Source organism: Melanotaenia boesemani, chromosome 21, assembly GCF_017639745.1.
Source record: "Melanotaenia boesemani isolate fMelBoe1 chromosome 21, fMelBoe1.pri, whole genome shotgun sequence".
NCBI lineage: Eukaryota > Metazoa > Chordata > Actinopteri > Atheriniformes > Melanotaeniidae > Melanotaenia > Melanotaenia boesemani.
In genome coordinates, this window is record NC_055702.1 from 11803341 (window position 1) to 11814470 (window position 11130).

The 11130-nt window shown below is 36.9% G+C and overlaps 1 protein-coding gene across 1 annotated transcript; it reads left to right on the plus strand.

The window, feature by feature from the left end:
* Nucleotides 1-887: 887 nt before the first annotated feature.
* On the plus strand, nucleotides 888-9691 carry LOC121632631 (pyroglutamylated RF-amide peptide receptor). Its single transcript, XM_041974279.1, has 6 exons — nucleotides 888-1254; nucleotides 2890-3048; nucleotides 3700-3761; nucleotides 4757-4992; nucleotides 6690-6787; nucleotides 6877-9691. The coding sequence occupies exons 1-6, from the start codon at nucleotides 888-890 to the stop codon at nucleotides 7272-7274; spliced, it is 1320 nt and encodes a 439-aa protein (XP_041830213.1). The 3' UTR covers nucleotides 7275-9691.
* The last annotated feature ends 1439 nt before the right edge of the window (nucleotides 9692-11130 follow it).

Sequence of the window (11130 nt, forward strand, 5' to 3'; positions counted from 1 at the left end):
AACATCTCTATAACATTTCAGGATTCTATTTTATGTGTAGAGGTGGCTGAGAAATAGAAATATATATATAGTAAATAAAGAAAGCCATTTCAAGGTTGGACTTGGAACAGATTTCTGTGTTCAGGTTTGAGTATTATTCCTCTCTTCAAACCCTCTTATTTGCTACTGCATCATAGAATGATGCATTCCTGCTGCTGATGGTGCAAGTGGTCTGCGCTTACTCCTGCAAAAGTGATATATAGGACAGTTCCCTCTGAGTAATGAGACAGTAAAAGGGAACCCAGGTTATGAAGTCATGTGAAGCTCTTGAGCTATACCAAACCTGTTTTCTGTATCAAGCTGTAAATGTGTTTGTTATGTGGGGGTCTTGTTATGTGGGGGTCTATGGGGACTGACTTGCTTTGACAATCTGCCTCAAGTGGCCATTCAAGGAAATGCCAAATTTGAGGCTTCCATGATGGCTTCATTTTACAGTCCCAAAGGTTGCTATAGCTCTTTTAAAGTTGGCATGGAAACAGATAATTTTGGACTTAACTTTATAAACATATGCACAACTGTGTGTTAGAATCCACACATGCTCCTAAACACACACTAATAGGGAAACCTATGTAACCTACACACACATGTTAGACATACAGAAAAGCCTTCACACACATACACACACTCAAAGCTAGAGAGACTACCAGCTGCAGTAGAAGCGACAGCAGTTGGTTCTGTTGGGTTAAAGAAGCAGCGCAGCATCCAGATGCACCTGCAGCTTAAAGAGAGTGTTTCAGCTCGGAACCCGCACTGATTATTTCATTTTATTTTATTTTATTTATTCCCTTCCTTCTGTCCTCAAAGTTCGTCTCGGAACTGAAGACAAAGCACGATCATATTGTATCAGGATGGCAGCAGCTTCGACAGACTCGGGACAGGGCTCATCCAAAATAACTCCCGAAGTGCTGCAGGAGATGCTCCAGTACTACAACCTGAGCCGCCAGGAGTTCATCAACACCTACAACATCCAGCCGCTTGTCTACATCCCCGAGTTACCGTACAGCGCCAAGACCACCTTCGTCATCATGTATGTGGTGATTTTCGTCCTGGCTTTGGCTGGAAATAGTTTGGTCATCTACATAGTTGTGAAGAAACGGGCTATACAGACGGCGACGGATATTTTTATTTGCTCTCTGGCCGTCAGCGACTTGCTCATCACTTTCTTCTGCATCCCTTTCACTTTGTTGCAGAATATCTCCTCTGAATGGTTTGGCGGTAAGGTTAAACTATTATTAAGCTACTTTTATTAGTTATTTCTATCAGAATAATGACTATTATTATAGTAATTAAGCTGAATCACATTTCGTCATTAGGGACTCCCTAAAATTTTATCAAAATGCGCTCTTATGGGAAAATGATAAATTAACCTATAGCCTGTTCTTAGACTGATACACTGTATACAATTATAATGCATTGGGTTCTTGATCAGGATCAAATGAATTAAAATGCATAATAAGTTTACGTGAATGAAGTTATAGGCTGCTAATAAGAGTCTAATCTGTGGAGCACAATAACAAGTTTGTAATCTTAAATGAAGTACAAGCAGAATTTGAATCAGAGTCAATACACTGGCTCTAACTCAGAATATAACTGAAAGCGCTCACAGCCGTGAGCAAACAGGTCAAAGGATGTCTCCCAGCAAGCAAGCACTGAGTCATTAAAGGGACGATTCAGCAAAGAGTAACAAGAAAGATTTAGTGTGAGTTTCAGTCAAATGATAAATAAGCTTATGTGTTTCCCCAAGGCTAAGGAAAAAGAAAAGAAAAGAAAAGAGTGATGCCTAAACCTGAGGGAATAGATGACAGGATGAAAGTGAACTGCCTCTTGTTCCATTTGTCCCCCCCCTTAAAAAAAAAAAAAAAAAAAAAAAGTGGGATGAGGATGATTTATATATTTAAGTGAATACTCTTCGATGCATTTATAAACCTGAATCCACACATACACAGAACCGCATTTTTAGATTAAATTATTATGGGCTATTTCTTTTGATATTTACACTTTGTAGTAATTTGCAATAATAAAATTACAAATGAGGAGTTTTGTTGCTTCAGAGAGATAATCCCGCAGAGACCTGGAGACGTGTGTAGCCGTGTCTTGTATAGAAAATCTTTTTAAAGTTCACTTAGAACTTCAAAATGGTTAATTTAAGTATTCTGAGATGCTGTCAGCTCACAGTATAGAACAGTTTGTTATAATCACTGCATTGCATCGCTTTGGAGTGAGTTTTCTGTTAAGTTGTGATTTATTTTATATGTGTTTTAAAACTTCTTTGCTTCTGAATGTGCAACATTTACTTTGTGCAGGTGCGCATTGTAAAGTCTGTGCACACAGAAAAATCTGTTTGCAGCTTTTTGTAATTTCGTACAAAAGCAAATGTAGACATTATATTTCTGAATTTTTCTACCTCTGAAACTGCATGACAGCTCAGTCACTACCTCTCTGACCCAGGGCCAGTTTAGAAAATAATTTTCTTCTTTTTCAACTGAAGCGTAATACTTTGACCAGTAGAAATGTAGCAAGCAGGTACTGCTGCTGTGTATCTCTTAGCAACACTATAGGCAGCTTAAAGAGCTGCTGCTGTTGAGATATGGTCACAATTAATTTAAGGTGCATCAGAGTAGAGCTAATGTGTGTTTCTGCTCTGTGCTTCATTATCTGTGAAATATGTGTGATAAGAAATGGTTGCTTTGTCACTTCAATTGATTTCCCCACTGGAAGATGATGAGGAGCTCACCCTTATTTCTCATTTCTGTTCTAACAACAGAAATTGAGACAACTTGAATGCAAATTATATATATATTTATGACTATTTCTCAGTTACTCATTGTTTCATGTCTGCTTTTCCCGTAGGAGTTCTGGTTTGCAAGACTGTTCCCTTTGTGCAAACTACAGCCATAGTAACAGGCATCCTCACGATGACCTGCATCGCCATTGAGAGATACCAGGGCATTGTTTTCCCGCTGAAAATGAGGCGGCAGTACTCGTCCAAAAGAGCATACAAGATGCTAGGTACTGCACGTTTCCAAGAGTGGTTTAATATTTTTCTTGAGGAGTTTAAAGTATTGCATCTATTCATGAAATGTAAGCACTGTTTTGTCCTGATGTGTATGCAATCTACTTTGAATATTTTGCTCCTCTACAACCTAAAACCATGCAATCTTCAACATACTGAACATATTTATTTACAGTAGGTACATGCAGAGTGAGAAGTCCATTAGCATTAATCCCTTGAACAGCATATATATATATATATATATATATATATATATATATATATATATATATATATATATAATAAACACCAAGCAAATACAGACAGTTTTTAGTTGAATTTGTGCTGGTTAAGCTTCAGGTTTCACTGCTGTAATTTTAACATAAAGAATGTAGTCAAATAACATTTTAAGGTTTAATGCCAGAACACAGATCAAAGAACAATGGAGGAACCAGTTTAATAGCTTATTTATTACATGAGAGAGGCGTTTAGTTGTGCAGTTGCAATGAAGAATATTTGGCATCAGACATACAGGAATTTTTCTTGGATTTCCTTTGCAACTATTGCATATGTAAATTATATATTGTATATGTTCTGGTTGTTCTTAATGCAAAAGGATTTTGTCGCAGATTGCATCTGTTTTTGTGACATCTGTTTGCATCCTGCAGGGCTTGTGTGGATTGCCTCAGTGATAGTGGGTTCACCAATGCTATTTGTGCAACAGCTAGAGGTAAGTGCCTTTAAAGTAATCCAATATTAAAGGAATTTCCATAGTATTCATTAGCTTTAACTGCCCAGAAAATCCCACTGAATGTAAAACATGTCATCAAGCTCAGAAGAGCACATTTTTATATATATCAAAACTGATTAACACAACTTTATTTTATTGTGATCAATATAAATAAAATTTTACATTTATTTGTTATATATGTCTGTGAGACTTAATATTATAAAACCTGTTCTTATTTTTGGTCATAAGTCCCACTGTGCATAATGAAACATAAAAAAATAGCTTTCAGTTGCTCAAAACAAATTGGATCATTTAAAATCTTTTGGATCATAGAGCTCAAATTGTTAAGGCAGTTTGTTTTTTCACCACCCCGGACATTCCTGGATTTGCAAAATTCTACACTTGTCCATCTCTCATACTTCCCACTCCACTCTCTTAAGACGCCTAAGATACGTTTCTTCAGCTGGTGTAGCATCTCAGTCTTGGATGTATACTTTAACCTTTCAGTTGGAAACCATGGCATCAGACTTGGAGAAGAATTCACCTCCCAGTCATTCAAACTGCTGCTCAATCAGACTGACACGTCATCATCTGCAAAGATGTAATTCTGTTCTCACAAATTTAATCCCTTGGCTGCACCTAGAAATAAAAGTTATGAATGAACTCCCTGACAAAGACTCCACCACTAGGTTTTGTGAGCTATAGAGCCTGTTTTGGGTACTGCCACTGATGCCTGAAAAGTATTAGTGGTCACATGTGGGTAGCTCACTGATACTGCGGACCTATAGAGGGCCTGCTCTGAGCCCAAAGTTTGTTTTTCAAGTCAGTTTGTATTGAACATTTGGTTCAAATGCTGTATATCCCACATCTGCTGCTCTTCTATGTCTCAGTGTGAATCTGACCACTTGAACTCAGTCACAGGTCCATCATCCATCAAATGTGTCATGAAAAAAATCACATAAATACTAAAAGCTTTTCTTCCTGCTTTTCTCCAGGTGAAGTATGACTTCTTGTATGATCACTACCATGTGTGCTGTCAGGAGAGTTGGAGATCTCTGACTTACAGGCAAGCGTACACCACCTTCATCATGGTGGCGCTTTTCTTGCTCCCTCTGGCAGCCATGTTGTTCCTCTACACACGTATTGGTATTGAGTTATGGATCCGCAAGCGGGTGGGCGACGCTTCAGTTCTCAACACAATGAACCACAGGGAGATTGGTAAAATCTCAAGGTGAGCATGACAGCATGTGACATATTTAATCATCACAACAATTTGAAGAGGGCACATTTGGTCTTGTTGATAACTTGGTCAATTTTCTATCATACAACACAGATTAAATTTGTTATATTTAATTTGTTTCAACCTTTGATTAACAAACAGATGTACAAAGGAAGTTTTTTAATGCTTTAATTGAGCAAGTACTTTGTACACTGCCTGATCAAAAACAAAAAAAAAAGTCACAGTTTGAATTTAACTAAGCAAATAGAGCCTCCTATTGGATAACTACTGCATGGATGATTATCTGTCAGCTAGCAACAAGTTACTTAACCCCAACTGATGTAATGAGTAGCTTCTCATTTTTTAAACAACTAAGGAGATTGCAGAAACTACTAAAATTGGGTTAAAAACTGTCCAACGCATTATTAAAAACTGGAAGGATAGTGGGGAACCATTGTCTTCGGGGAAAGCATCCTGAATGACGGTGATTGGAAATCATTTAAACGTGCATAAAGTGTATTTATAACATTCAAACAAAATAGAATTCCTGCAGCGAAAGAAAGTTGGGAAAGAGGCAAAGAAAGACAAAAAGTTTTGTAAATAAACACTATATCCACTTTACAATAATCTCCATCAGAGAATCATTGATCGGTTCAAATTAAATGTTTCTCCAGGCAAAATTGCTAAGTACGTTGGCCTTTCAACATCAATAGGTCATACTACCAAAGACAGGCAACAGTGCTTAAGAAAACATCATGCCACCATGATCAACATTTACTTTGCACTTGTGTCCATCAAAATGAATGTTCCAACAAATTAGTGAATCGTGGATTTAAGTTTTTGTTGCATTTTCAAAATATTCCCAATTCTTCTAGAAATGGGATTTGTAGCACTTACACAAAGGTGAAACAGAATCATCACAATGAGGCAGTTTTTCTACAGCAACTAGAGAAATCAAAAACATTTATAGGTGCCAGAAACAGAAAAGGAGTTGGGTCGGATTGAAAATATTGGGGGAGGGAGGTTAATACAAGCATTTAAAAAAATGTAATTTTTTGGCACAATTTACTGTGGGTGTCTCCTGCATATGTCGATTAACTATTTTCACCATGTTTTCAGTGACTGAAAACCAGTTTGCTCAGGTAGTTGGAAGAAATGGTCATTTTAAAAGGTAAAAACTTCCACTCCTTGAAGGGCAACTTTTAGGTATATTGCCAATCCTGGTGAAATCTGGGGTAAATCCAAACATTCAGTCAATAGACTGAATCTGAACCGTTTAAACTGTTTAAACTTCTTTAAGAGTCTGTTTAACCAAAGCATGCTCTGAGCTGTGAAACTGGAAACTGGAAGCAGAGAGCCGAGTAGATTAAGGCTGTTTAACTAATGAGACTCAATAACAAAAAAAGTGAGGACAGTCATATCAGACTGAAAATTTCTTATTGTTACCTTCCACAAAACCTCACTGGAAGGCAGCACTGCTATGAAGTACTACAAAACAAGGGCAAAAACATTCAACTTTGTCATTGCTAGGGTCCTGACTCACTGCTGCAGCTTTCTGGCACTTTTAGAGAAGAAAGCCAGCATTCATGTTTCTATTCTGCAACAACAGCACAGGAGGAAATATGTTATATCTGTCATATTAACTCATTTATGCATGTATATATACATATATGTATATTATATTTTTTGTTTTCTTTTACCTTTAACAGGAAAAAGAAAAGAGCTGTTAAAATGATGGTCACCATTGTTCTGCTCTTCACTATTTGCTGGGCACCGTTCCACACTGTCCACATGCTGTTTGAGTACAGTAAGTACTGCTTGATGCATTTCAGGAAATCAGTTTTTGTAAGAACCTGCTTTTTAAGTTCAGGTCCTATTATGTTTTTAATTTTCCAGATGATCTGGAGAAGAAATATGATGGAGTCACTCTTAACATGATCATCGCTATTGTTCAGGCCATTGGGTTCTTTAACAGTTTCAACAACCCGATCGTATATGCCTTCATGAACGAGAACTTCAAGAAGAGCTGCGTCTCCACCCTCTCCCACTGCATCCGCAAACCTAACCAGCAGGGTAGTGCTGCAGTGGCGCCAAGACTAAGCGTGCAGTACATCAAACCCCAAAGCAGAGAAGCCTTCCTAAACCCAGATGAAGGCAACAGCTCAGAGAAGCGTTCGGCAGAAAAGGGTGCTTCGTGTTCATCCCATGACGAGAGCTCCCTGGAAGTAATAGGAGAAAAAATCTCCACCATCCAAACAGAGCTTCCTGCAACCAGCTCATCTCAAGTCAAATGAGATTGGACGGGTTCATAGGTTCAGGTACTCTTACTATCAAACTCAATCTTACCATTTGCTGTCACCTGCTGGCACATGGCATCTGCAGCTGTGAGACTGTCAGATGTGATTTGAAGTCTCACACTAGTGGATCAAAGACTCAAAAACCCAACAGCTCGACAGGTTTTCTCCGCAGCGCCAGGAGGCAGAGCATGCATGTTCATTCCGGTCTCATAGCAGCTTGAGAGGGACATTAAGAAGAGGCAGCTTTACTGTAAATATAAGGAGCAACAGAGATGCTGGTCAGACACTGAACAGCTGGTTGTTTTCCAAACTTAGAAAAAAACTGTGCTGTCTCTATAATCCACATCAGTCAGCTTCTCTTGCTGAGTGCTTTATGATTTGTTGGAAGAATCTGTGTCTTGCTTCATCCAGAATTAGCTCAAACAGTGTCTGTTGTTTTCTGCTGCAGCAGAAATGAAAATGTCAATGTGTAAGACTTTACAGAGCCATACTTTTAGCTGCAAATTACAGGATCTGGTTTTACTGCACTACTAGCTTTGCATTTGTTCAATTCACCATGAAACTCACTTTAATTTTAGTCAATGCAACTGAAAACTTTCATTTATAATGCAGAGAGGCGTGTTTTCAGAGCAATTATGGGCTAGAGCTTTTCTTTCAGTTATACTCCTTTTAATTTAGCAAACATTGCTTGAGTTTAAATTAAAAATGTTGCAAACTTTGCAATGGACCTGAATGTACTTTCTCCAGAAAAGTGCTTCTAACTCACCAGACAACCTGATCAGATTACTGAATGTGAAAAGGCTTAAAATGTTGCCAATTATTGTTTATTGCTCGTTTTACCCTTCTCTGTTCCCCACATAGAAGCAGCTTATTGATACTCTACAGGACAGGGGCGGAGCTAAGATATGGCCAGGGGTGGCCATGTTCACCTCATGAAGAACTAGAGCTGCATTTAAAATCTAGAATTATATTTTCTCATTGCATCTATGAAACGTTATTTTCATAATACTTTTAATACAAAGCGAATGTCTAAAATTACTTTAAAGAATATAAAGAAAAAACAAAATAGAAACAAAGAGAAACAATGAAACGATACTTGACCAACAATATCTTCACCTGTTCACACTGTGAAGTGCAGCAGCAACTGCACTCAACAGCAGTTTCTTCTTTCCTTCCAGATGTTAGCGTTTGTTTTGCACAACTCATCTGTTTGCCAGAATGCACAAAGATAACATTGTTTATGTCTCTGAAATAGTTTATCATTTTGAGATCTCGAAAATGTTTTATTATGCACTACAGTGAGGTTAAAGTCTCAAAAATAAAGCTGTAAAGGTGTGCATTTTGTCACTGCTTTGTCTTGTTTTTGCTTTTTTCTTTTGTTGTTGTTGGTTTTCTTAAAAACTCACAACTCACGCTATTGCAGATTTGGCTGTACTTTTAAGTGTACATAGAAGTCCTTGAAAGTCATTGTCTTTACCACCTGATCCATTATAACTGCTATAATGTTATTAGAGAGATGGCCTCTTTGCTGCCATCCACAACCTCTCCCTCTGTGAGGCACTTTAACTCCCAAGTAACAACATTATCAATAACCCATTCACTGCAAATCAATATTAAAAAAAGGGTTCTAAGTGATCGCCTTTGTCCTGTAATGAAACGTTTCTCCCTTGATTGGAGTGGTCTCTTCCAGGATAGAAAAGCCTCAGTCAACTGGGCCCAGTGGGTCACTGAAATGTATATTTAAAAAAGCATAAAATTGAGAACAGTGATATTAAATGGCTTCAAAAGTCATTGGGTCTCAACCCAGGCAAAATCCTATTAGACATTTGGAACCAATTTTGTTAGACAGCACTTTCAGAAACGTTAATGAAAACATCAGGATGGAATCATTTTTGGAAGATTGATATTTTATCCCTCTTGTAAGATTCCACAAACTTAATCAATTCCAAGAAGCACTGGCATTGTATTTGTTCTTCTGTGACTAGGCATTAAATTGAATTTGTTTCTAAACATTGGAAATAGTTTGAAAATGATTACTTAGACATTTCCTAAATTTGCTGCAGGCCCACTTCTTTGCTGGTTGTGATTGGGTGAAACCTGCATTTAGGGAGTATAAATTGTGCAGTCAGGTGCTTTTGTGTGCAACACTGCAAATGTCTTCAGTAATTGTTCTTGTGTTGACTTAGAATGAGCATAATCAATATTAAACTATGAATGTAAACAACTGAACAACATTCACCATCATAAGACAAATCAAATCACTGGTTTTGAAGTTACTTTAGTTGCACAAGGAAGCTTTATTTATGTGCATACATTTGACCTTGAATATTCCACACAGACAAGTTGATTTAACGTTAAAATGTGTTTGCTTTAATGTTCTGTACCTTATCTTTGTAATGCTGGTTTTAACAAGTTTAACAAGTACAGCAGCATGGGGGACAATGGTTATGGCTTATAAAATTTTACAAAAAATTAAAAGACCTCCCCTTTATTTACCTTTACTTACTGTTAAAAATAAATCACAGAAATGTGTTTATTATAACTGAGGTGGAAAACATCCCAAAAAAAAGTTTGAAACAAACTCCTCATTTTTTCTTTGCATCATGACATTTAACATCTGTAATTTGATGACATTTTCACTTTTAGACAGGACATTATTCTTCAAATGATTATCTTTAATATATTTTGTGGTGTTATAAGACGTCCTAAGGGTTCAACTAAAGCTAGTTTATTTATTTCAAATACAAATGTTAGCTGACAAATGCTGTGAGGTTAATTGATCAGAAAGAGTTACCCTCTGGAAATCTCAGGTGTGAAAAAAATGTTTGTCAAATTATATATGAGGGGTCTTAAGCTTTTGATGTGACACCTTACAACATACTTATTCCAAGTGGGACAGTGTGTAGAGCATTTTAGACTATGCTACTGTGCAGTCATTGGAATCATTTGGCCATTTTTTTATCAATACAAATGCATAGATATGCAGTTTGGCACAGAGGTTTAAGAAGACCTTAGATTTCAAGGGCAACCTACCTAAACAAGTCCCAATTAATATACATATTTTTGCCACCTGTATGGATGAAATATTCTAAAGCCATAAGCACTTCTGTAGATTTCTGCATCATGTTGCGCCAAACAATATTTCCCCTCTATGCCCTTCATGATGCATTGATATAAAACAGATAAAAACTGATGTGAGATGTTTGAGTCGGATGTTCAAATCCATGTCAACATTGACACAACATTAGCTTCAGCCTTACAGATTTAAATGCGAAGACACAATATTCCAACAAGTGAAAGCAAACAGCTGGTGTAGTTCCTACACCATATGTGAACAGTTCAGGTTTTCACATTCGAGCAGAACAAATCTTTTAATTTCACCCCTTAACATATAGGAACCAAACTGGATAGCCCATATTGATGCGCATATATATATATATATATATATATATATATATATATATATATATATATATATATATATTAAAAAGCCAAATTAAGAGGACCATGAAGAGTTGCAATATGGTTATACATTTTTTTACTTACCTATATAAAAGGAAAAGTTAGATTTTCAGTTTTATCTGATCTCCTAAAAGATTTGCAGTTGGTATAAAACAGTAGACTTTGACATTTAAAAGAAAAAGAAATATTAAAATCGATAGTCTACGTCCATGACTTTATGCTTCAGCTCTGCTATCAGCAGCTGGAGTTTCATATATTTTGTCATATACAGATGCAGTCACCTTTTCAGGTGAATGTTTTAGTCTATTTTAATGATTTTCTTTGAATGAGTCGAAGTACCACGACTGTCAGTTTGGAAGAATTTGCAACAAAGTGTAAAACAAATTAAGAT